This window comes from Aotus nancymaae, unplaced genomic scaffold (genome assembly GCF_030222135.1).
Source record: "Aotus nancymaae isolate 86718 unplaced genomic scaffold, 86718_ANA_hifiasm-v0.15.2.pri h1tg000021l, whole genome shotgun sequence".
Lineage (NCBI taxonomy): Eukaryota > Metazoa > Chordata > Mammalia > Primates > Aotidae > Aotus > Aotus nancymaae.
In genome coordinates this window covers 29,594,529-29,620,243 of record NW_026988433.1, presented here as the reverse complement: position 1 = coordinate 29,620,243, position 25,715 = coordinate 29,594,529, and the positions used below count along the sequence as shown (strand labels likewise).

General features: G+C 37.7%; 1 protein-coding gene across 1 annotated transcript in view; it reads right to left on the bottom strand.

Moving 5' to 3' along the window:
- The window catches only part of CUNH12orf42 (chromosome unknown C12orf42 homolog), a 159,230-nt gene that overhangs the window by 72,042 nt on the left and 61,473 nt on the right, over positions 1–25,715 (bottom strand). The window contains 1 exon segment of the mRNA XM_064379912.1: positions 23,415–23,481. Coding sequence (XP_064235982.1) covers positions 23,415–23,481 — 67 coding nt within the window.

Sequence of the window (25,715 nt, the reverse complement as noted above, 5' to 3'; positions counted from 1 at the left end):
TTCTTTAACTATTTTTTCTTTTTTAGGAATAATTTTCTCCCCTCTGTGTTCTTGTTCTCTCTCTCCCTCTCTCTCTTTCTCTCTCCTCTTTCCATTTTTAAAGTTTTTTCTTTCTACTCTCTAAGGGGCTTCCTTTAACTTATCTTTTTACACTTATGCTGGCTGCTCTTTTTAAAAATCTTGGTTTTCACACATTTAATTCCTGTCTATTTCTTCTGGTTGTCACTTTTTAAAATATAGCATCCTGTTCTTATTTAATGGATGTTCACTCTTCTCTTATTTCTGAGTATTTTGATCTTCGGGTCTGAGCTTGCCTTAGTAGTGTTAGATTTGTGTTCATATCATTTGGTTCCCTGTGTTGTTTCAGTGTCCTCTGAGCTTCTCTCTTCTGCTTGTTTTCATTTATCTCATGTTAAAAGGTTTCGTCAAGGATCCTGGAGAGCCTTGACTGCCATTCATACTTAACAGTAAAGCACTAAAAGGCTGACTGCAGCTCTGGATTCACTCGAGCAGGGCTTATGACCAGTGGGCTCCCTGAAGCACGAGGGGACAGCCAGCCTATCTTCTCAATGACAGGTTCCTCACTGTCAGAATGGGAAAGACTTTCCTCTGGTATGTCCTCTAAGCACCAGCTGGAGAATGTATGTACCAGACTGGTAGCATTCTGGGAAGAGAGCAGGAAGAAAGGGCCTGAGTGTCCCGCAGGCCATTGTATAAAACTTCAAGAAACCCCTACTTGGAGCCCCCACCTTATCCCTGAGTTGAAAGTCCTTCTAGCCTAATTTTGCCAGAGAATAAATCTTTGTCCAGACTCTGCAGGGTGAGCCTAGAGGAAATAGGACTCTTCACCTAGTCCCTCACCAGGCCCCTGTTCTAAGCCCTGTGTGCACTCCCTGATTTAGAAGATCTGGAGAACCTTCAGGATCCAGGATTTTTGGGGGGATAGCATGAATAGACTCACTTCTCCTCATCAGGGCTCTGTGTAGACTGAAGTTGGGAGTCACCTCATTCTGTTAACTGAGTTATCCCTTTTTAACCAACTTCACAGCTTTCCAAAAATTGCTGAAATTGCTCACCTAGTATAGCCTTCTCCCTTTGCCTTTATCCTTGTGGGTGAAAGCAATTTGTTTTAAAGCAGGGCTTTTCAGTCTTTCAAAATCATGTGGCATTAGCGAAAGGGATATAAATAAGTATGGCCACTCTACCATGTTCGACCAGATACCCTCACTGCTTACTCATCTACACTGTCTAGGTTTGGACAGTATTTTTTTTTCTTGTGACTATCCGTCTTGTGGTCCTTGAGTTCCATCCAGCTTCTTCAAAAGGCATCATCCTCATCCTTTTAACCAGGATCACCATAGGCACCAACTTGTCTCTCTGATTATTCTCTCTTAAAGTAGTAAAGGCCATGCTTCTTACCTCCCTACCCCCATCCAACGCAAATCCTGGACCCCATAAGGAATCACTTAAGTTGCAGGTACCTGGGCCAGAGACACATTAAGCCTGATCTCTGGTCACTGGAGAGAGAGGGGATTCTACCTCATCCAATGAAACAGAATTGTGATAAAGACAAAGGGAAGAGTCTAAAAGAAGCTAACACACAACTCAGCAGAGCAGTATAACATATGCTCTAGTTTATGGGACTTGGAATTCATACCTGAGTTGGAATTCTGCCTCTACCATTTACTGGCTATGTGACCCCAGGAAAATTACTTGATCTCCTTAAGCTTCAATAGCTTGATCTGGAAAATGAGATTTAAGAGTAACAATTGTTGCTATGAATGTTTAAGTGGAAAAGCAACCACAAAGTGCCTAGCACAGAAGTGGAAAGCAAATGAATAGAAAGAAAATATCAATGAAAATTGAAAGAGAAAAGACAATACTTGCAAATGAAGAAAAGATGCAGTCTTAAAAAAAGTTAAACAGTAAATAAAAAAGGTGCTACAGTTTACAGACACACACATAGACACTTAGGTCCCCACCCACAGAGAAGCAGGAGATACACAGATATATAAATATAAATATAGACAAATATCACAATGCTCAATATCATCTGAGGTTTTACATGTGATCACAGTTCTAGAAATTAGCTTTCTGAAGTTGTTTTCCAAGGGAAGCACAAAGTTACTATCTCTACTTAGTTATTAATTATCCATCCAAATGGGACCAGGCATCCTCGTCTATTGTTAGCTTTCTTTTTACAAGACCATAAATAAAAATACAACTGATGTCCCATCTCATTATCTGCCTCCCTCAGACACCAGCCCACACATTATTCTATGCTGTAAAAAGAGCCCAGTGTGAATATTTGAGAATAATACATTGAAGATGCATATGGGTCCAGGGCCAGACCATCACACACTTCTAACTATGTGCCCTAAGGTGTCAAAGGAAAAAAATACTAATGTGGGAGAAAATATAAAATAGATCAACATCTCCTTGACAGCTATTGATAGATACACTATCAGACCTAAAGATGTTGCTTCTCCGGAAAACATAAATTCAAGTTCCTTCCAGGTTCTCTGTAGTGATGGGGTTTGGATCATGCTTGGACAAAGGAATCATAATTCAATTATCCCATGATTTATTATAATACACTTTGCCCACACTGGATATTTGGATGTGTAAACATCAGAGTATTACCCTCCCTTCCATCCCAGGCTTCGCATTTCAGATTTCATTAGCCAATAAAGCCAGGTTTATTTATAATAAAGTTAAGCCCTTCAAACCACTGACCATGGAAACCAGATTTTGAAATAATTCAGATTTGTGTTTCTGTTCTTTCTAATTAAGGGTAATATCGGGAAGCACAGACAGTGGGTAGCATTGTTCGAGCACCATGGATTTAAGCAAGAAAATCTGATTATCAGCTCATGTCAGAAGCCAAGCGATAATGCAGCTTAGCATTCGTTTGGGCTTTTTCTTTGGTCAAAAGATAATTACCGTTAGTGAGGCCTTACGTAAGTGTATCTAATATCTAAGGCCCTAAAATTTATGAATAGCAAAAGCACACAATAGGCAAAGAAGAATTACTGTATTTATTATTTCTATGGCTTGTTCCACCATGATAATTTCATTATCTAGCAAAGTTGAACCTCTAAAATCTAAGTATAATTTTTTAAAGGACAAGAAGTTAAATATGCAGGCAAGGTTTTTGGCCTGATTTCCTCCAGTGAAAGTTATTTCTAACAAATAAGAAGTAGACCAGCCAGAACTTTCATACAAAATTTACCAAAGGGACTCGAAGTTATCTATTGAAGTCATTGCATAAACAGATGTTAAGCTTCTGTAGTGAGATTTAAAAAAAAAAAAAAAAACTCTTATTTCTCAATCTTATGCTACAGGAAAAATCTGAAATTTGAAAAGCACTTCTTGGCAAAAGCAGGATGGTGTCAGAGTGCGCATTGCTAAATACAAGTAATGTGAGTATGTATCATAAAGAATAAATGCTGGAAACACAGAGTGGGGAAATTATTTAAATGAGAAGTTAGAACTTTGGTGTATAAAACCAAATCTAATTATGAGAATAAGTAAAATCGAGTTGTAAAATTTGCAAGGTAAGCTGGCTGAGATTCTCCAAACCATTAAGAAGCAACTGCTTTTGAAAGAGAAAAATAATATTATTGTCCTTAGGTTTTTTTTTTATTTAAAGATACATTTTATTTTCTTGTTTATTACATACTAACAGCAGCTAACATTTTATTGGGTACCTGCTACAGACTGGGCATTGTTCTAAACACTTTAGACATTTTTAACTCATCATATCCTCACAATAACCTTAGGAAATCAGTACTTTATTATTCCCATCCTACAGATGTGGAAAATGAGTGACAGAGAGGTTAAATAACTTGTCCATCTGGCTCCCATTACTCCAAATTGTATATACATACCTGATTTTATTCATTCTTGTAATTTGAGTTGGTTCTATCTCTCAAACTTCTAACCCCTAGTACAAATAATTTTTTCCCTGTGGGTTCTCAGAACTTATTCTGTGTGATATGTACTCAGGCTGCTTTTATTACAGCAATATTCACTCAGACACCATCCTGAAGCCATAGGAAATGTATTAGGACTTGTCAGAGGAGTTACACTGCTGGCTCAGGCACTATCAACTCCCCAAACTTGAGCAAATCGCTAAACTCTCTGTTGAACACTAGACAATAGGGAACAATATTTCCTTCCCTGCCTACTTCTCACGGTTCTTGAGACAGCATGGAGAATCCAAAACACCTTTGAGAAGTATGGAATGCTCTGTAAAGCTGAGCACATTGACAGGACAATGCAGTTGCCAAAGGGTGAAAGTGGAAGGTGAAGGTGTCCCAGGCAAAGCTCTTAGCACACTCCCCACCTTTCCCAACTCTTCTTTTGAGCTCTTACTTGCAGCTGAGGTTTATTCGAGGGAAGGGAAAGAAAGGAAAAAACATTGCTGATGATGACAACAGCAACAACAATAATAAATAGGTGTGCTCATCAGCACAGAGAAGCAATGTATGCAGTGAACCAAAGCACCGATGCTGGAGCTAGACTGCCCAGATTGGATCCCTGGATCTGGCACTTGGGCAAACTGCTTTATCTTTCCCTGCCTCAGTCTCCTCATCTGTACAGTGAAGATAGTAATAGTCTCTACTTGATTGGATGGTTGTGACAATTAAATGACAATATTCATAGAGAATTTAGAGTAGCCTGGCAGAATCACTGCTAAACATAGACAATTGAGAACTCTGAGTAGCAGGTGCCACCGATCCATTGGTTATTGTACTAGCAAAGTAAAAGATGGAATCATGGCTTTTCTTTGTTTCTATTTTCAATCCTTATGAAAAATTAGTAATTCTTTTTCTACTTTGGCCAAATGACTAGAACAGAAAATTGTGCTTCATCATTTATGTGGCTGATTTCATCTACTTTCGATTGTTTTTATATTTTAGTAACAAAATATCCACTTCAGCATTGTAGAACCATGTTGGATTATTATGACTTTGGGGATTCATGGAGATTATGTTTATAAAGTTGCTAAGTCAGTAGTAGCAGAGGACCAAAGAGTCAAGTCAGTAGCAGACGTAAAGCTTAAAAAAAAGAAGCAGATGAGCAGTGTATTTCCTGCCCCAAATCCCCGGCCTTAACCCATATGCTTTTGCTTTGACCCTGATGAGATATACTAAAGAAGAAGAGCAAATATAATAGAAATAGACCTAAACCTTCATGTCAGTGAGATAGATGTTTAAATCAACTCACCAAACACTTGCTACAATACCAAGAAATAAAGAGCACAGTGCCTATTTCACAGGTGCAGAAATTATAGCTGAAAGCAGGTGACGGAACTTGCCAAAGGACAATTACTCTTTCCCCCGCCTCTTCCCACCTCTCTTTCTCTTCCATCCCAAAAATCTGTCTCTTCAAAATTCAATCCATTCTAGTTCTAGTCTTTCCCCTCTTTCCTCCTGCCTTTCCTATATATTTATCTCTTTCCTAGGTCACTTCAGTTCACTATAAAATCACTAGCCTTTCTGGAGTTGTTTCAGTTCTTCTCTATACCCGGTTACTGGATTAACCCAACAAACCAACCTGACATGGCTGGCCCAAGCAGCAAAGTCACTTTGCTCTTCAAAGACCAGTCAAGTTCAGGAGAGGTCAAAATAAGGAATACGTACTTGTATGTATATTGTCTTTGTCACAATATGATACTTACTGCCTATGCCATGTTTCTTGTATTTATAAATTTGCTCCTCAAGATATAGTGTTCTGATTCATTCTTTCTTTCTTTCTTTTTATCTTTTTATCTTTTTTTTTTTTTTTTTTTTTTGAGATGGAGTCTCGCTCTGTTGCTGAGGCTGGAGTGCAGTGGTGCAATCTCGGCTCACTGAAATTCTCTTGTCTCAGCCACCCAAGTAGCTGAGATTACAGGTGCCTACCACCATGCCCAGATAATTTTTTTTTGTATTTTTAGTAGAGATGGAGTTTCATCATGTTGGTCAGGCTGGTCTCAAACTCCTGACCTCAGGTGATCCACCTGTCTTGGCCTCCCAAAGTGCTGAGATTACAGGCGTGAGCTATCACTCCTTGGCTCATTCTTTTTAAAAGAACGTAGTATTCTATAAAATTAAGAATGCATTGAACCAATCCCCAGCTGTTAAATATATAGGTTGCTTCTGGCCTATTACTATCACAGAAAAAATGCTTCAATGAATAAATCTTGTATATGTATCTCTTTACATGTGAGAGAGTACAAATGCACTCTTGGCAAACATTGATTTGTGTTTCTCTGGCTCAGCATCATATAATAACAACTAATACATGTTTTTGAAAATCAATGAATAAATGAGCAAATAACTGGGAGTGTGACAATAAACCAGAGCCAACATAAATGACATAGCAGTTCAGCCTGCATTATGGAAGTTTGCCTCTACTTAACCACTCCTGAATTCAACTTTTCTTGCCTATAAAATAATAAAGCATTTTGAAAAACTGTTGAAAGGACTAAAATGATATAATATCAATGAGGTGCCTAGTCCAGAGCAATGTAAGCTATCATGATTGGGCTAAAATAACTCATCCATGTAAACCATTTAAATAAGCAGCGCCTGGGTGCTGTGATCATATCATGGACAAGGAAAATCAACGAAGTGTTTGAGATCCACAAGGCAGAAAGAGCTGTCTCAAACCCACTGCAGTGGTTACAGGGATGTAGGAGGTAGATTTTCATGACTCCATGCTTTGAATGGTATTTACAGCACTATTCGAAGTGTTGTTATTTGTCTTGATCTTCCAATGACAACTTCAAAAATGAATTTTACAGGTACATAATCTCTTGTTCTTAAAACAAGATTAAGTGGGTACATAGTAGCTATGTACCCACTGAGGAATCTTTATGGCATCATAAGCAAAAGGTATTTATTAAACGACTGTTTACATGCTAAGTGACATTAAAAAAAGAAAAACTAGGGACCGGGCGCAGTGGCTCATGCCTGTAATCCCAGCACTTTGGGAGGCCAAGGCAGGTGGATCACGAGGTCAAGAGATCGAGACCATCCTGGTCAACATGGTGAAACCCTGTCTCTACTAAAAAAAAAAAAAAAAAATACAAAAAATTAGCTGGGCACGGTGGTGCATGCCTGTAATCCCAGCTACTCAGGAGGCTGAGGCAGGAGAATTGCCTGAACCCAGGAGGCAGAGGTTGCAGTGAGCCGAGATCGCGCCATTGCACTCCAGCCTAGGTAACAAGAGCGAAACTCCATCTCAAAAAAAAAGAAAAAAAGAAAAAAAACTATGTGTTACTGACCCTAGGAGAAACAAAAAGGCAACTAAATATAGTGAAAAGAACACTGGAGCCACCTAGACCTGAGTTTAAAGCCCAGCATTTATTCAACAAAATTCAAGTGGTTTGTATATCAGGCACTATATTAAGCTGGGGGTGAGCCAACCTACCACACTGTCACTTAAAAGATAGTTAACCTTATCAAGTGATTTAGCTTATCTTTGTCTAGGGTGAAGTACTAGCTTCATAATCTTTTTATGAAGGTAACACATGTAAAATACACAGCAGTATTAAGTAAATGATGGTTCCTCCCACACCTTACTAAGAGCTAACCACTCAAGACACGACACTAAACTTTAAAACATTAACATGCATACATCAAAGAAAGCATGAACCAGTCAGAGACTAAAGAGCAGAATAGTTACATCCAGTCAAGTTCAGGAATTACACAGTGATCCCAGAGCTAGAACATGCACAGAACCTAGCACACAATAGCTACTCCAAGAAGTCTATTGACTAGATATAGTGAATCAAGAATTCGATTAGAGCCACAGGGTTAATAGGAGACAAGGTAACACACTGGGAAGAGTTCAGACATAAAAATTAGGAGACCCAGGTTTGTGTCTAAATTAAAGTCTGGACCACCAGCCATATTTTCTTGAGCAAATCATGGTCTTCTGTAGCCTCAGTCTTCTCATCTGGGAAGCTGGAGGGTTGCAGTACATCTTTCCTAAGCACCAAAAATTTCAGGTAAAAATGCTTGTGAAAGCCTCTGCTTTGTATTTTATTTTCACAGTCTGAAACTGAACTGCATACAGCTTGTTCCAAAACCCAGAGATGGTTTGAAACCCCCAGATTGGTGGACTTGATGGATATATCCATGTTTCATTTTTTACCCTAAAATATAGTGTATAGACTAGTAAGAAACACTATTACTGAAAAAGAAATACCTCATGTTAAAACCTAAAGACTAAAAATTAACCAGTCACTATGTTTTTAGCAAACATACTTACCATTGTGTGGAGTTTTATTGTCCCCTTGGTGAATAGAAATCTTTAAAAATGTATAGGCTGGAACTGAATACCATGTCAAATCTATTGGCACTGCATGTTTAAACACCTGCGTCTCATCACCAGCCCTTCATAATATTGTTAAACAATAATTATACTTACGATGAGTAATGAATCCAGATATGGTCTTCCTTGAGATGGACTTATTCTTGTGTTAAAGGTAACCCATTAGTAGCATATGAAAGCTTCTCAGAGGATTCATAAATACATCCATTTAATACTCAACAAAGTTTTAAATTGTAATAAATTATAATGATATCATCTTCATTACTGGAGAATCTCACCTTATTTTTCTGAGAACGATCCACTCTTGTTTACCACAGTTCTAAATTTCACTTGCCTAGATTTAAATCTTAAAAATAAAAGTTTTACTTTGAAATTTGACCCAAGTTTAGTTTTGATTTTTTTCATACTTTAAAGGAGAATGGTAACTTGAGACAAAGGCTAAGCTTGCCATGGAAGCTACCTCACATTTTGCTTAAAATCAACTTTTTCTGATGGATTAAACAGAATCTCAAAGAAATCATTCACCTACTTCCCAAACCAGAAAGACTACAGCATGCTGATCAATGTGACCAAAAAGCCTCAGCTTCATGAAAAAGAGACACAAATATAAACAACATTGGTCAAAAGATATAATAATAACAGCTAGTATGCCTGGCAGCATGGTTCTAGGCATTTTACATCTAACTCATTTAATTCCCACAACAACCTTATGGGGTTGGTGCTATTATTACCAAGTTTGCAAATGAGGAACCCGAGTTGCAGAAAGATAAGACACTTCTCACAAAATCCCAGGACACAAATTGGCAAAGCCAGGATTTGAACTCAGGGTGTCTGACCCTAGGGTCTATGCATAATCACTATCCTCAACCAATTATTCTGTTCGTATTTGTCACTCACTCAAGCAATAGCCACCTGAAAGCAGGTACCAGCAGCCTCAGCATCATATTTGTAGGTGACGTGGAATATAGATAAGAGCTCTCTGGCAATTCCAACCTCTACTCTGGAACTGACCTGGCCTTTTCAATACACTTCTTGCTCTGATCCCATTATCTCCAGCTTGTGCATGTGTGTGTGTGTGTATATATATGTATATGATTTGCAACTATTTTCTCCCATTTCTGTGGGTTGTCTAATCACCCTTTTGATAGGGGCCTTTGATGCACAAAAAAATTTAATTTTGACAAGGTTCAATTTATCTAATTTTTCTTTTGTTATCTATGCTTTTGTGTCATATTTAAGAAACCATTACCACATCTAAGGTTCTGGAGATTTTGCTTTATGTTTTCTTCTGAGTTTTATAGCTTTAGCTTTTACATGTCAGTCTTTGATCCATTTTGAGTTAATTTTTAAATATGGTGTAAGGTGTGCGCTCAATTTCATTCTTCTACATGTGAATATCTAGTTTTGCTACAACAATTTGTTGAAAAAAATGCCTTGCTCTATTGAATGATCTTGGCACTTTTGTTGAAAATCAGTTGATCATACATGTAAGAGTTTATTTCTTGGAGCTCTATTCAATTCCATCAGTCTATATGCCTATCTGTATGCCAGTACCACACTGTTTTTTGTGGTGTCATTTTGTAGTAAGTTTTAAAATCAGGAGTATGAACCCTTCAAATTGGTTATTTTTCAAGATTGTTTTGACTATTTGGGAATCTTCTGAGTTTCCACATGGATTTTAGGATACCTTTTTCTATTTCTAAATAATTTAAATTTTAAAACTCCACTAGAATTTTTATAGGGATCACATGGAATTCATAGATCACTTTGGGTAGTATTATCATATTAATGTTAAGTCTTCTAATCCATGAACATGGAACGCCTTTCCATTTATTTCGGTCATCTTTATTGTCTTTCAGGTGTTTTACAGTTTTCAACATACAAATCTTTTGCTTCCTTGGTTAAATTCATTCCTAAGTATTTTATTATTTTTGATGCTATTTTAAATAAAATTGTTTTCTTAATTTCCTTTTCAGTTTATTTATCGTTAGTGCATAGACATACAACTGATTTTTGTATGTCAACTTTTCTGCAACTTTGCTGGATTTATTAGCTCTAACTCACTTAATCTTGAAATAAATCTGTGAAGTAGCACTGTCGATGTCCAGGCACTTGCGTTAGCAACCAGACTCATGAACTAGTAATACATGAGGAAAGGGCAGGAAATTCTCTTTCTCATTCTCTTTCTACCGGCTGTGCAATAGCAGAAACTGCAAATTCAAGTCCCTGTCACAGAAGTGGCAGCAGTACAAGCTGTGGTATCTCATTCTCAGTGGTGCTATCAGGCATCAGATCAATTGTGCAGTGTCCTTTTGGACACTGTTCCTGGAAGTTCATCCTTGGCTCTTCTTGCCTACTCCTCCTGATGATCTTGTAAAGCACCCAATGCTATTTTTATTTAATTCCTTTTTTGGTCAATCAACCAGAATCAGTTTCTGTGTTAGTCCATTCTTGCATTGCTATAAAGAAGTACCTGAGACTGGGTAATTTAGAAGAAATGAGGTTCAGTTGGCTCATGGAGGTCTGCAGGCTCTACAGAATGCATGACCCCAGCATCTGCTCAGCTTCTGGTGAGGGCTTCTGAGCTTACAGTCATGATGGAAGGGAAAGAGGGAGTAAGCATCTCACATGGCGCAAGCAGAAACAAAAGGGAGAAAGAGTAGGGGTGGGGAGGTGCCACATTTTACAACAACCAGATCTTGCAAGAATGCACCATCACAAGAATAGCACCAAGCCATGAGGGATTCCCCACCATAACCCAAACACCTCCCATCAGTGCCCCCCCCCCACCTCCAACATTGGGGATTATATCTCAACATGAAATTTGAAGGAAACATCAGAACTATACTAGCTTCTGTTGCTTGCAAATAAGATGCTTATATGACAAAGATCAAGATTGACACATGCTTCCATTCCCTTATCCTGCTTTTCTCTATAGTACTTACCACTATCTGGACCATCTGTTTATTGTCTGATTCCCACACTGGAATGAAAACTCCACGAGGTCAGGGTTTTTTGTTCACTGCTATATGCCTAAAATAATGCCTAGTATATATTGCACTTAATGCAATTTATTGAATGAATGAAACACCTAGTACTTATTAATTTAACCCAGACAACAGCACACATCTGTTAGAAATGAAAACCTATGATGTTTATTAATAACTCTGTGCCTATGATTCCACCTCTAAAAAGCAACTCTTTCTAGTTTTATGCTCTGACTCTAGGCAGAGCAAATTCCTGGAGATCAGAGGAATCCCTAGAGGAACCTTCCCCAGGTATGCCAATATGCTCCTCGTATCATTTCCATAGGACATTGAATTGTGACCCATCATCTAGGCCAAATTATTAGTTTTGCCAAAGTAAATGGACACATTTCTTTCAGATGTTCATACTGGATATGAGAAAAAAACATTTCTAAAATCTTCCCATGCTCATACTTAAATGCCCAAAGAAGCACTTAGTTGAATACAAAAGGTGTCTCCAGACCATCTCAGTTACAGCAGGAGTTAATCCCTGCTAAAATCAGAGAAGAGACTGAGAATGAGTTCAGTGCCATGTCATGCTGAGATGAAGACACTCAGTTTCTCAAATTACTCTCTTATAAAACATCTTAAAATGCCTTTCTGTACAAATCTAACTCACACTTGCTGAGAAAATGATGCTCTTTTCTAGGCCACAAGTTGTCTAACCTGCCCTACATTTACTTGACTTCTTACAGTCCTCAGGTCACCCATGAACTGGATACCTTCTGGCTTGTTCTTTAAAATGTCCACTTTAACACTTGCTGTGGAAAAGACACAGTTCAAGGTTACAAACTTGTTTATGACCAACTCTCCTGTGTCTCCTCCATGCAAACCTTGGTTTGCATACTACATAATTTTAAAATACATGTTTAACATATGATCACTGATTTAGTTATGAGTTTGAAACATGGAACCATTGAAAGCATTCTTTCCAGAAAGCAATTTTTTTCCCACAAATACTAATGATTGTTTCCCAACAATTCAATCAAGAAGGGCTCCTGCAGAACAGCAAGAAAGCAAGCAGTGGAGGGGTGGCTTTAGTGGGCAGCTCATTGGGAAGTACAGATGAGGTCCCCTTTCCATTCCTATTCCCCAAGGAGAGGCCTAATATCTGAAGCTGACTCCAAATTGTGGTAGAGAAATTCCATTCAGAGTGGGGCTGTACACTAAGAACAAAGGGAAGACAGGTGGGAGATACGGTACTAAGATGAAGCTTCCAGAGAAAACTCAAGGTCATTCCAGGAACAGAAACTAATACAGCAATAGAAAAGCAGGAACAGAGGCTCACCAGAGTACCTCCAGTACCTGCAAAGTTCTCACTCATTCATTTGTTTATTCGATAAATATCAAATGAACATCTACAATGTACCAGCATCCTTCTGGGAGCTAAGGACACAACAAAAAGTAAGACAGACTAGGCCATGCCCTCATGGAGCTTACATTCTAGCATGCAGCAGGTATGAATAAATATTTGTTGATCAACTGAAGAAAATGACTGAGCCAACACACTTCCTTTATTCTAATATGATATCTTCCTCTGCCACATTGCAAAGTAAAAAGAATGATGATCTCAAATAAATTTTCAAGTTGGCCACAATATTTGAAATTGAGTAAGAAGACTAGTGGAAATATGGCTTTAGTCCCATTATTATTACAATTACCCTTGTGTACAACATTTCTTGACATATTAACTTAAAATAGTATGAAAGCATCTGATTGGCCATGAAAGGATAATCATTTACAATTGATCTTATTCACGTTTAAATTCAATGGGCCATCCCACTGAATAAATGAGATATAAAGTACTATTTTATAGTATATACATTATAACATGCTATAAAGTAATATTCCAGTTATAACATAGTCATAACAATATATATATACTATATATACTATTCATAACTACATATACTATAAATATATTATATAATATATATAGTGTATATGTAAACATTATATACAATATATAGTGTTTATATATTGCTATGGTATCACATAGTTATGCCATAATATATATATAAAACATTAGTTACAACATAATATATATACTATATGTATAATACACATATACCAACTATTAGGTTATAATGATTGTTTACACTATTATGTTATCACTATTGCTATATTGTATAAACAATAGTTATAACCTAATAGTTGATATGGTTTGGCTCTGTGTTCCCACCCAAATCTCATCTCTAATTGTTATGGGGGAGGGACCTTGTGGGAGGTGACTGGATCATGGGGTGTGGAACCTAGATCCCTTGCGTGAGCAATTCCCATAAATTTCTTGACATATTCATTAAAAATAGTATGAAAGTATATGATTGGACATGAAAAGATAATCTTTTATAATTGATCTCATTTATGTTTAAATTCAGTGGCATATCCCACTGAATAAATGAGATATAAAGTACTATTTTATACCACATACATCATAACATAATAGTTATAAAACAGTATTCCAGTTTACCCCATGCTGTTCTCATAATAATGAGGGAGTTCTCACAAGATCTGATGTTTTAAAAGTGGCAGGTTCCCTTGCACTCTCTTTCTCTCCTGATACCTTGTGAAGAGATACTTGCTTCTCCTTTGCCTTTCACCATGATGGTAAGTTTCCTGAGGCCTCCCAGTCATGCAGAACTGTCAGTTAATTAAGCCTCTTTTGTTTACAAATTATCCAGTCTCACAAGTGTCTCAGGTAGTATCTTTATAGCAGTGTGGAAACGAACTAATACTAACATAAATACGTTATAATATAATTTCTAACATTTTAATGAATGGAGTAGTACATATATATCTAAATATAAGTATATGAGATGTGGGCACTAAATTTTTTATCATTGCTAGACATTTTTAATTAAAATTTGGACACCATTATTTTAGATCCTTGGGCATTAGTTGGTGAGTTGCTTAGGAGAATGCCAACCCCAGATGTACTGGTTCTGAGTACATTCAGACCAGGTCTACTAGTTCTGAGGCAAGTGGGGCTCAGGACCTGAAAGAAGGTGCATTCTAAGTACACAAAACAGTAAATGCAAAGGACCTAGGAGGGAAGTGTGCTTGGAGGACTGAGCAGAGGGAGGGGCTAGAATGTGAAAGATAAGTGAGGAAGTCAGTAGGGTAGTGGGATCCAGATTATGTAGAGTCTTGGAGCCATGATAAAGACTTTGGATTTTATTGTGAGTAAAACAGAAGCCCACTGGAAGTTTGTGAGCAGAAGAATGATATGATCTGTTTATATTTTTAGAAACATTACTAAGTTCTTCAATCCAACTTTGACCTGGAATATATTTTTACCACCATCTGTCTGATCTGTGTGTCTACATCTCTAATGGTTCTAAACTAGGAGGGAAAAGCAAAGGTGTATAACTTTATCCTCTAAATGACAGAATCTGTCATACCAAACATGTAAGTAATTCTGTAACTTGATACTTTCGTTCACCATCAGATTGTTGAAATTTATTCTTGATGGTCTGTATAGCTTCAATTTATTCCTTTAAACTAGTTGCAACAGATCATTGTATAAAATAGGCCACAATGTATTTATCTACTCTCCTGTTAATTAACATGTTCTTTTCAATTTTTCATTACAAATCAATGCATCAGAGAACAGTCCTCTATGTCAGAGGTTCCCAACCCCCAGGTCAATAGGAACCAGGTGGCACAACAGGAGGTGAGTGGCAGGCTGGGGAGCAAGCATTATCACCTGATCTCTGCCTCCTGTAAGATCAGTGGTGACACTAGATTATCACAGGAGCTCAAACCCTATTGAGAACTGCTCACTCAAGGGATCTAGGTTGCACACTCCTCATGAGAACCTAACTAATGTCTGATGATCTTCTAAGATGGAACAGTTTCATTCAGAAACCATCTTCCCCAACCCTCTTCTGGTCCATGGAAAAAAATATCTTCCATGAAACCAATTCCTGATGGCAAAAAGGTTGGGGACTGCTGCTCTATATGTCTTCATTGAGTACACAGTCTCTAATTTCATATCTTGGTGGAAATTGTTGAGTCAAATGTGTTTGCATTCCAGAATGATGAATGCTAGAGGCTGGGAAGCATATAAGGGTGGGAGCAGGGATAAAGAAACGTTGGTTAATGGGTACAAACATATATTTAGATCATTTAGATACAAGGAATACATTCTAATGTTCAATACCAGAGTATGGTGAATATCGACAACAACAATATATTATATATTTCAAAATAGCCAGAAGAAAGGACCTGAAATGATCCCAACACATAGAAATGATAAATACTCAAGGTGATGGACACCCCAAAAACCCTGACTTGATCATTATACAGTCAGTGCATGCAACAGAATATCACATACGGACCACATAAATATGTACAAATATTTGTATCAAAAATAAAATAAAACTAAAAAGTGCATTCCACAGCTGTGTTAGATCATAAAAATGCTCTCTAAAGTGATTCTGCAGCAGCTTATGTGCAATTCTCCACTTCTCTATACCTTTGTCAACACTTTTTTTAAATCATCAGACTTTTTCATCTGTGTCATCTTATGAGCATGAAATAATCTTTCATTACAGTTTTTATCTGCATTTCCCTTGACACCAGTAAGCAAAAACATTTATTTATACTTGTATTGGATATTCAGGTTTCCTCTTGTTGAATTGTCAATTCATATCCTTTGCTCATTTTTCTACCCAGTTAACTATCTTTCCCTTACCAATTGGTAGGAATTCTATGTAAATTCTAGATATAAATTCCTTATTAGTATTTGCTCTCCAAATATTTGTTGTTAACTTGTAACGTGTCTTTTATTTTTGTCATAAGGCTTGGCAAATGAAACTTTTTAATTTTTAATGTAGTAAAATTTATCAATATATCTTGAAAGATTATGATTTTTATGCCTTAGGAAACCCTTTTATACCCCTCAGGTCAAAATATATTTTGTTTTTTCTCTAAAAGTTACTGTTTTCTTAAACCTGCCTAAAGTTTACTTTTCTATTTAGTGTGAATAGATATATAATATTACCTTTTTTTTAATGTAGGGATAGCCAGTTATCCCCACCCCATTTATTGAATAGTCCTTCCTTTCCCCATCAGTATCTAATATCCTTTCCTTTGTATATCAGATTTATGTATTCTATTCAGTTCCATGGGCCTACCCTTGAGCAAATAGCATGCTGTTTAATGACTATGGCTTTAAAAAAAAGTCTTCATATCTGGTAAAAGAACTTCCCATATTTTATTCTTCTTTATAACTAAAAGAACATAAATTGATCTTTCATTTAACTTATAGAATGGGTCTACTTTTAACTTCACCAAAAATACTACAATGGACTTCTCATTCATATGCATACTATCTCTTCATTTATTTGGGCACCCTCTTTTATATCCTAAAATAATGTTTTGTACTTTTCTCCATATAGATCTTATAATTTTTTTAAATTTATTTCAAAGTAATTTATAGTTTGGGTTGTAATAATTTGTAAATGTTAATAATTTGGAGATAACTTTAGAATTTCCAGGCAGATAATCAATATTATCTTTTCCCCCCAATTCTTATACATTTTCCCCTATATTTTATTGCTTTGAACCCCCAGGACATTTTTTAATAGGCACAATCAGAGTAGCCATTGGTGTTTTTCTTTATTTTAATGAAAATGTTTCTAAAGGCTCGCTATTAAGTCTATGTTTTGTTTGTTTGTTTGTGACAGAGTCTCACTCTATCACCCATGCTAGAGTGCAATGGTGCTATCTTGGCTCACTGCAACCTCCACCTCCTGGGTTCAAGCAATTCTCGTGTCTCCACCTCCATAGTAACGGGGATTACAGGTGTGCACACCAACCCGGCTGATTTTTTGTATTTTTAATAGAGATGAGGTTTCACCATGTTGCCCAGGCAGTTCTCAAACTACTAAACTCAGGCAATCCACCCGCCTCTACCTCCCAAAGTGCTAGGATTACAGGTGTGAGCCATAGCACCAGCCTATGTTTTTTTCTATAAGATTTTTATAGATGTTTTATCAGGTTAAGAAAGTTCCCATTTATTCCTAGTTTTCTAAATTATTTTTTCTCCCATGAATTAATGTTGAAGTCTGTGTCCAACTGAATGATTATATTATTTTACTCCCTTAATCTATTAACAAATAATTTCATTAATTGATTTTCTGATGTTAAACTATTAATGCATCCCTAGAACCCTGCATAATTATGACATATTTTATTGTATATACTGATGGATTTAATTTTGCTAGTACTTCATTTAATATTTATCATAAATTAGATTGATTCGTAGTTTGTCCTGTTTCATTATCTGAGGTTTTATTAACCTCAGAAAATGAATTACGTGGGTTTTTCTCTTTTTTATGTAAGAATTATCTAACATTTGAAGTTTTAAGAAAACTCACAAAATCCTCTTGGCATGCTGTTACAGGAACAAAGGAAGTTTCTGAATATTGACTTAATAGTGTTTCTATTTTGTTGACATATGTGATACTGTGATATCATATAATAAGAAATATATGTTAGGTCCCTGCCCCTGGTTCCTGACAGAGAGCTTCTAGTTAATCCCTTGGAATTTCCTGGGTGATAGAAGTGTCTTTTGTCCTAATGAGGAGACTCTTGGAAGGCTTCTAGATGGGGGCTGGACACCAGAAAGACCAAGCCATGATTGGAAGCTTGGAACTTTTAGATCCCCATGCCCCTGTATTCCAGGAAGGAGAAAGGGACTGGAGACTGAGTTAATAATCAATCATGCCTGTGTAATGAAGCCTCCGTAAAAATCCCTGAGTGATGGGGTTCAGGAAGTTTCTGGATTGCAGAACACATGGAAGTTCTGGGAGAATGGTGTGCTCAGAGCAGTCATGGAAGCTCCATACCCCTTCCTCTATACCTTGCCCTACATATCTCTTCATCTGGCTGTTTATCTACATATTTTATCATATCCTTTATTATGTAGTAAACCAGTAGATAAAAGTAAATGTTTTCCTGAGTTCTGTGAGCCATTCTAGCAAATAACCAAACCCAAATAGGAGATTGTGGGAACCCTAATTTATAGCCATTGATCAGAACTACAGATGACAATCTGAGACTTGTAATTGGCACCTGAAGTTGGGTCAGCCTTGTAGTACTATTCCCTTAACATGCACAGTCCTGTGGGACTGTACCCTTAACCTGTAAGAAGGTCTACGCAAACTCTGGTGAGTGTTAGAGTTGAATTGAATTGTAGGATATCCAGCTGGTTTTTTAAGAACTGGCTGATGGGAGAAAAATCTCACACACATCCAGTTACAGAAGTGCTATGTTTTGAGAGTAAAGTAGTAGAAAATCATTGGTTTGGGCTGGGTGCAGTGGCTCATACCTATAATCCCAGGATTTTAGGAGGCCAAGGCAGTCAAATCAGGAGGTCAGATGTTCAAGACCAGTCTGGACAACATAGTGAAACCTCATCTCTACCAAAAGAAAAAATACAAAAAATTAGCCAGGTATGGTGGCAGGCACCTGTAATCCCAGCTACTCGGGAGGCTGAGGCAGGAGAATTGCTTGAACCCAGGAGGCGGAGGTTGCAGTGAGCCAAGATCATGCCATTGCACTCCAGCTGGGTAACAGAGCAAGACTCTGCCTCAAAAAAAAAAAAGAAAAAGGAAAAAAGAAAATCATTGATTTTCTTATTAACACAATGTAATAGTATTGACTCGATTTTCTAAATCTCCACAGTGTCTGTACTTGTGTTTCCTTTTTCAGTCATAATATTGTACTCCCTTTTTCCCCCTTAATCAGTCTTATTAGGTTTGCCTATTTTATTCACTCCTTTCTATAACAAACTTTCGGCTCTATTATTTATCTCTAATTGTACTTTTGTTTTCTATTTTGGTGTTTTCTTCTCTTTATTGGTTCCTTCTTTTTGCTTTCTTTGGATTTATTTCTTAGTTTGAATAACTAGCCCTTAAGTTAAATACCTAGTCCTTTAGTTCCCAACCTTTGTTTCTCTCTAACATGAAATTTAAAGTATAAATTCACCCCTAAGAACCACTTCAGCTGCATCTCACTTTTTTAGTAATATTATCATTTAATTCTAAGTATTTTCTCCTGTTCATCATTTTTCTTCTTTGAAGTAATAATTAAATTATTTCTAGCCCTGGCACAGTGGCTCATGCCTGTAATCACCACACTTTGGGTGGCCAAAACGAGAGGATTGCTTGAGCCCAGCAGTTCAAGACCAGCCTGGGCAACATGGGGAGACCCTGTCTCTATGAATAATTTTTAAATATTAGCTGAGCATGGTGGTGTGCACCTGTGGTCCCTGCTACTCAGGAGGCTGAGGCGAACACCTGATCCTGGGATGTCGAGGCTGCAGTAAGCCATGATCATGCCACCACCCTCTGAACCAAGCAACAGAGCAAGACCCTGTCTCAAAAAATATATATACATATATACATATATATGTATACTTCCAAAGTATACATATATATATGTGTATATATATGTATACTTCCAAAGTCTTTGGGGTAATATTATTATTGATTTCTGTGGTTGATGATGCTATTCAGCTACCCAACGTCCATTCTCTCCTCATCCTTTGTAACAAAACCTAAGTTTGAGGCAGCAATGTGCCCAGTTAATAGACCATATTTCCCAGCCTCTCTTGCAGCTAAGTCTGACCACAAGACTAAGTTCTGACAAATGAGATATGAAGTACTAAGCACCTCAAACTCAAAATATTCTCCAAGCACAACTACTGATGATCTCCACCAAAAATCTATTCTCAAAATCCCCACTACTTCCACCTCCTTCCACTCCAGGTTTTTGGAGCCACAAACCTAGAAGTCTTTCTTGATTCTTCTTTTCTTTATATCCCACATCCTAGCCATTACAATATCCTATCAGCTCTGCCTCCAAATCTTTCTAAAATCAAATCACTTCTTTGCTACTCAACTAATTTGAACCTACTCCTAACTACCACTGCCTCACTGGAATATCCTAATACTTCCTATGGAACTCAAAATCTCTTTCTTCCAGAAAATTTATCCTGAATACAGGAGCCACTGAACCTCTTAAATGTAAATCAGATGATTCCATATCTGGCTTAAAATGAACTTTCATTATGGCTTCTACTTGAGAGTCAGAAGAAAAGACAAAACTCCTTTCATTGGCCACCAGGGCCCATGTAATCAGATACCTACCACTTCCTCCAACCACTCCTTTGCTCTACACTTTCAGCTGCATTGACATTCTCCTGCTCTTAATCATGCTCCGTTCAGCCTGCCTCAGGCTGCCTGGTCTTCCTGCTTAGAGCAATCTGTCTCCATGAACTTTCTGCCGACCAGAACTTTACCTGGTTGCCTCTTTCTCATAATTCAAATATCATCTTCCCTCACATGCACATGTATATTCATTGCAGCACTATTCACTATAGCAAAGACAAAGAACCAACCTAAATGCCCATCAATAGTGGACTGGATAAAGAAAATGTGTTACATATACACCAAACACTATGCAGCTATAAAAAAGAACAAAATCACATCTTTTGCAGCAACATTGATGGAGCTGGAGGTCATTATCCTAAGTGAATTAACACAGGAATAGAAAACCAAATAGTGCATGTTCCCACTTGTAAGTGGAAGCTAAACATTGAGTACACATGGACACAAAGAAGAGAACAATAGACACCAAGACCTACTTAAGGGTGGAGGGTAGGAGAAGAGTGAAGACTGAAAAACTCCCTATGGAGTCCTATGCTTATTACCTGGGTGATGAAATAATTTGCACACCAAACCCCTATGACATGCAATTTATTCATGTAACAAACCTGCACATGTACCCCCTGAACCTAAAATGAAAGTTGGAAAGAAAACAAATGGAATTACTACATGATCCAGCAAACTTAGAAGAAAAAAGAAGAAGAAGAAGAAGAAGAAGAAGAAGAAGAAGAAGAGAAGGAGAAGGAGAAGGAGAAGGAGAAGGAGAAGGAGAAGGAGAAGGAGAAGGAGAAGGAGAAGGAGGAGGAGGGGGGGGAGGGGGGAGGGGGGAGGGGGGAGGAGAAGGACCTTTCCTGACCACACTACCCTAACAAAAGCAGCACCCTCCTCCCACCCCAAGTGACCTTCAACCTCATTACCACCAATTTACAGTTTTCATAGCACAGCAGTTTTCTGGAATTACCTGAATTACCTGACTTATTTATCTGATAATTTCCCATTATTTATGTTGTTCACTATTGATAATCTCCTAAAAAGAAAGATTTTTTTTTTCTTTACTGTTGCTTTTAGTATCTGGCTATTGTTAGGTGGTCATTAAATACAATATATAAGATATAATACTGGAATACATACACACAGACACAGAGACACACAAAGACACACACACATACACAATACAGGTTATCTGATATACATGACGGTATTAATACATAATATATGTTTAATATATATATGCTATACAATATCTGATGTACAGTGCATAATATACAATGTATAATATATAATAAAGTGTATGGCAGTGAATATACAGTGTATACTATATACAAGGACAAATAATATTAAAGTATTTTAAAGATATACATCTTAAAATTTTTCAGTCCTACTTCTATAATTCCTCCAAAGCCCCAAAAACACAGAAAGGAAGAGAAAGAAGAAAGAGAGAGGAAGAGATTACTCAATTTGAAAGAGGATCTAGCTGATGCCAAGCCCTGATCTATATAGGACAGCACTCACTTCCCTGTTCTAACTTAAGCTATCAGAAGAAAGGAGTGGGCACCCAGGAGGCACTGGTCTGTGAGCTACAGAGGCATCATCTTGCTGTGGTATGAGCTAAATCCCAGCTCTCACTGTCACCTGCACTACTCCTTGATGAGAGAATGAATCTATGGTTCCCTTTCATGAAGTGTTGCCTTCTAAGAGCCTAGACATACCAGTTGTAGAATAGTAGCAATAAAGGGACTTGGCTGGGCCTGTTTCCTTTCCAACACAGTTCATTCTGGGAGTCATGGAATCCCTCAGCTGCACAGATCCTTGAAGCCCAAATGAACATATAACTAATGAGACAGCATATTGTAGGTGCCTTACTTAGATATATTCCTCTTCTTAGGGCAAAGTAAGAATAGTAAGAAAACCAGGTCATGTTTTTCAACTAGGTCATATTTTTTACCTTTTCTACTATTGGCCTTTTTCATTAATCTTAAAATGTTATTTTCTACATCTTTGATTGCTACTCTTGAATTGTATTTCCAGTCACCATAAGCTACTTTTCTGCAAGCTGTAATTTAAGCCCATCTTGCTCACAAATTTTGAAAATGGAAATCCATAGAAGAGAAAACTATCTCCTCCTCATGTGCTTGGGATGTTGTGATTTTATCAGTGTTGCTGGGCTGTGTGGTCCTTTTTAGAGGAAGTTGCAATTCCCTTCATGATAAATAGGAAGGAAATGAAGGTGATTAAAGCCCTTAGGATGTAAATTTCAGTGTTGGCTGAATGGTTCTTTTCATCCCAATCCTGCTTTTGTAAACAAAGCTCTGGTGAGACTGAGTCTGGAAAGCTACCACAGCTCCATGACAACTGGACTGGCCAGCCATGGTGACCATCTCCATGTTCACATCGCAGTCATTTACAGCCATGCATATGCACATTGTAGGGACAAACACTCACTTTGGCTTTCACCAAGAAAAAGAGCATTAGCAACCAATTAGTAGAAGGTGGCACAGGAGAGGAGCACTACTAACAGGTCAACTTTGTGCCTAGTGAACTCAGTTGTTAATTTCTATGCATGATGGTAAGATAAAATTATTGCCCGAGTTTCTATATGTTGGCCATATACAGGCACTGCCAAGACCCCTAATGCACTGTGATTTCTATGCTTGGACATCAGATGCATGATACCGGTTTTTCTCAGTGTACATATGTGTGCAAAGAATAAGGAGGTAGCGTGACTCTCAAACAGAGATCCAAGGTTTTCTAAATTTAAAAAATCCTTTACTAGTTATAAAGTCAAAAAATACAAAGGAACAAATCTTCTTATGTGTAAAGCAACTGAACCCAAAAGGATGGCACTATGGAGCCGCCCTGCACATAGCACTCCACTGACTCACCTTTGCATGGGGCGTGCTTCTATCCCACAGGGTGGCACTGCTCACAATGGGAATGTAGCAACGGGATTTCTGAAAGATTAGAAACGAGGCATTTAGTATCACTTCAGTGACTCTTACAAAGAAACATTTTCACCCCTGAGATGGTTTTTAGGTAGATCAGAAGTTAATTCTTTCAACCCATGGCTGTTCATTCACTGAGTACCCAATATTGTTCAGAACACTGTCCCAGGTGCTTTGGGAACAATGGTGAGCCCAAAACATAATTCCTATCCTCAAGAGTCCAGAGGAGGCCACAGGTAGTAATGAAATAATCACACAAATAAATGTAAAATTTCAACTCTGATACATGTGACGAAAGAGAGAGACAAAGTATTTTGAAAATATGGTGATATATTGGGATGAAATAGAATTAAACGTTTACACTCTTTTCCATGTGACTTTGATGTACCTCCCATACCCTGAAGCCCATCCCAGCTGAGCCCAATGCAGCCATAGTCAACCCACAGGCCCATGAACATAAATAAGAAATGAACGTTTCTTGTTGAAAGTCACTTATTTGGAGTTGCTTGGCATGCAGAATTATCACTGTAGAAACCTATGACTGAAACATATATATAATACATACAATAAATATACTCAGTGTAGTCAGAAGAGGTAACCGCTGGGGATCTCACAATGGAAGAGAACAATTTTACTTAAATATCAAACCAGACATTTGATTTGAAGCTTACTTGCAATTTTACTTAAAATATCAAACCTTATCCATCTGCATGACAGCTAAAATATATATATATATATATATATACACACACACACACACACACATATATATATATATCAAACCTTAATAAGATAATATCAGGATTTGTTTTCATACTTCTGGTTTTCAATTTGGTGCTTTTTACTTAGTTAGTTAGTCATGCTCTTCAGGGTCTTTGACTCTGTTCCCCAATATTTGCTAAAACCAGTCTGTTAAGGCTGGTGTCATGAAGGAGAGATCCCCAAAAAATCTATCACTAGAATATGTCAGAAAAACAATGCATATGTTAGAAAAACAATGGTAAGTCTGTCACTACATTTCCCAGAGATGATTAGAGTCTAAAGCAAGAGGTAGTTACCAAAGAATCACACAAATAAAGGTAAGATTCCCATAACACTAAATGTTATGAAGGTATAGACATAGGTAGAGTCAAGTCACTATTATGTTGACTTAGATGATGGACTGGGGACTTAAATGGAGACAAAAATGGAAGAAGAAACAAGAGCTTCTCTGAGATCAAAGTACCATGACTGACAGATGGCAACAATAGAAGTAGTAGGGGTGCCCAGGTGGCAGAAGTAGGTAAAATTACTAGAATCTGGAATAAATAATTGGGGAGCATAATAGATTTCACAGCACTGAAGCTAAGTAGTGCTACAACTATGACGCATTTATACTGCCTGTCAAGGACATGTGAGGCGCATGGGCCTCCCTGATATGTTCTCCCATGAGGTCAAGAAAATGTGTCTTCTGCCTAGTATCCCTCACATCAACTCTGTTTTGGGCACATGGTAAGCATCCAATCAATGCACTTAAAGAATGCAGGGGCACTCTCCTGTCATCCCAAAAGGAGTCACAGGGTGCAAAACCTGAAGAAATTCTAAATTGCCAACATTTGCACTTGATAGATGAGGAAACTGCTGAAGATGACACAACCATGTAGTGACAAGCCAGGGCTCAAATTTTAGAATCTGGACTTTGTATTCTACCTGTCGTCTTCTGTTGGGTTATAGGCACACATGCACAGCCTTCAAACCGCAGCTGCCTGGGTTTGATTGGAAAAGCAACCCCATGTCTGCAGGGAGGGGAAGAAACTTCATTCACAAAGCAAGAATCACCAGTGGGAAAATCAGGCCCATCCCCATAATATGCATCTCAGTTCTCCTCCATGGACTTCCTGGCACTCACTCAAACCATGTACATTCACACATCTGGTATCTTCCAATTAGGCAACCTTTGCCCAGGGCGGTTAGCACCAAGCACTGAATGCTGTCCCAAACCATTCTGCTCTGATACTTTTTTTTTAATTTTAGTGGAAATTTCTTAGTGCCACTCCTAAGAGCTATTCAAGTTGTGGATGGCACAGCAGGGTGGCATCATTCACAGAGGCTGGGATGCCAAAACGATACCTCTTGGGGTTGTTTGTGTACCACCTGACCAACTATACAAAACAGTTCTGATATTTCTGTTCTCCGAAGAACAAGACCTTATGGTAGCCAATAGCCCAAGGAAATCATGTGCATTATGATTGTTTCGGTTTTTT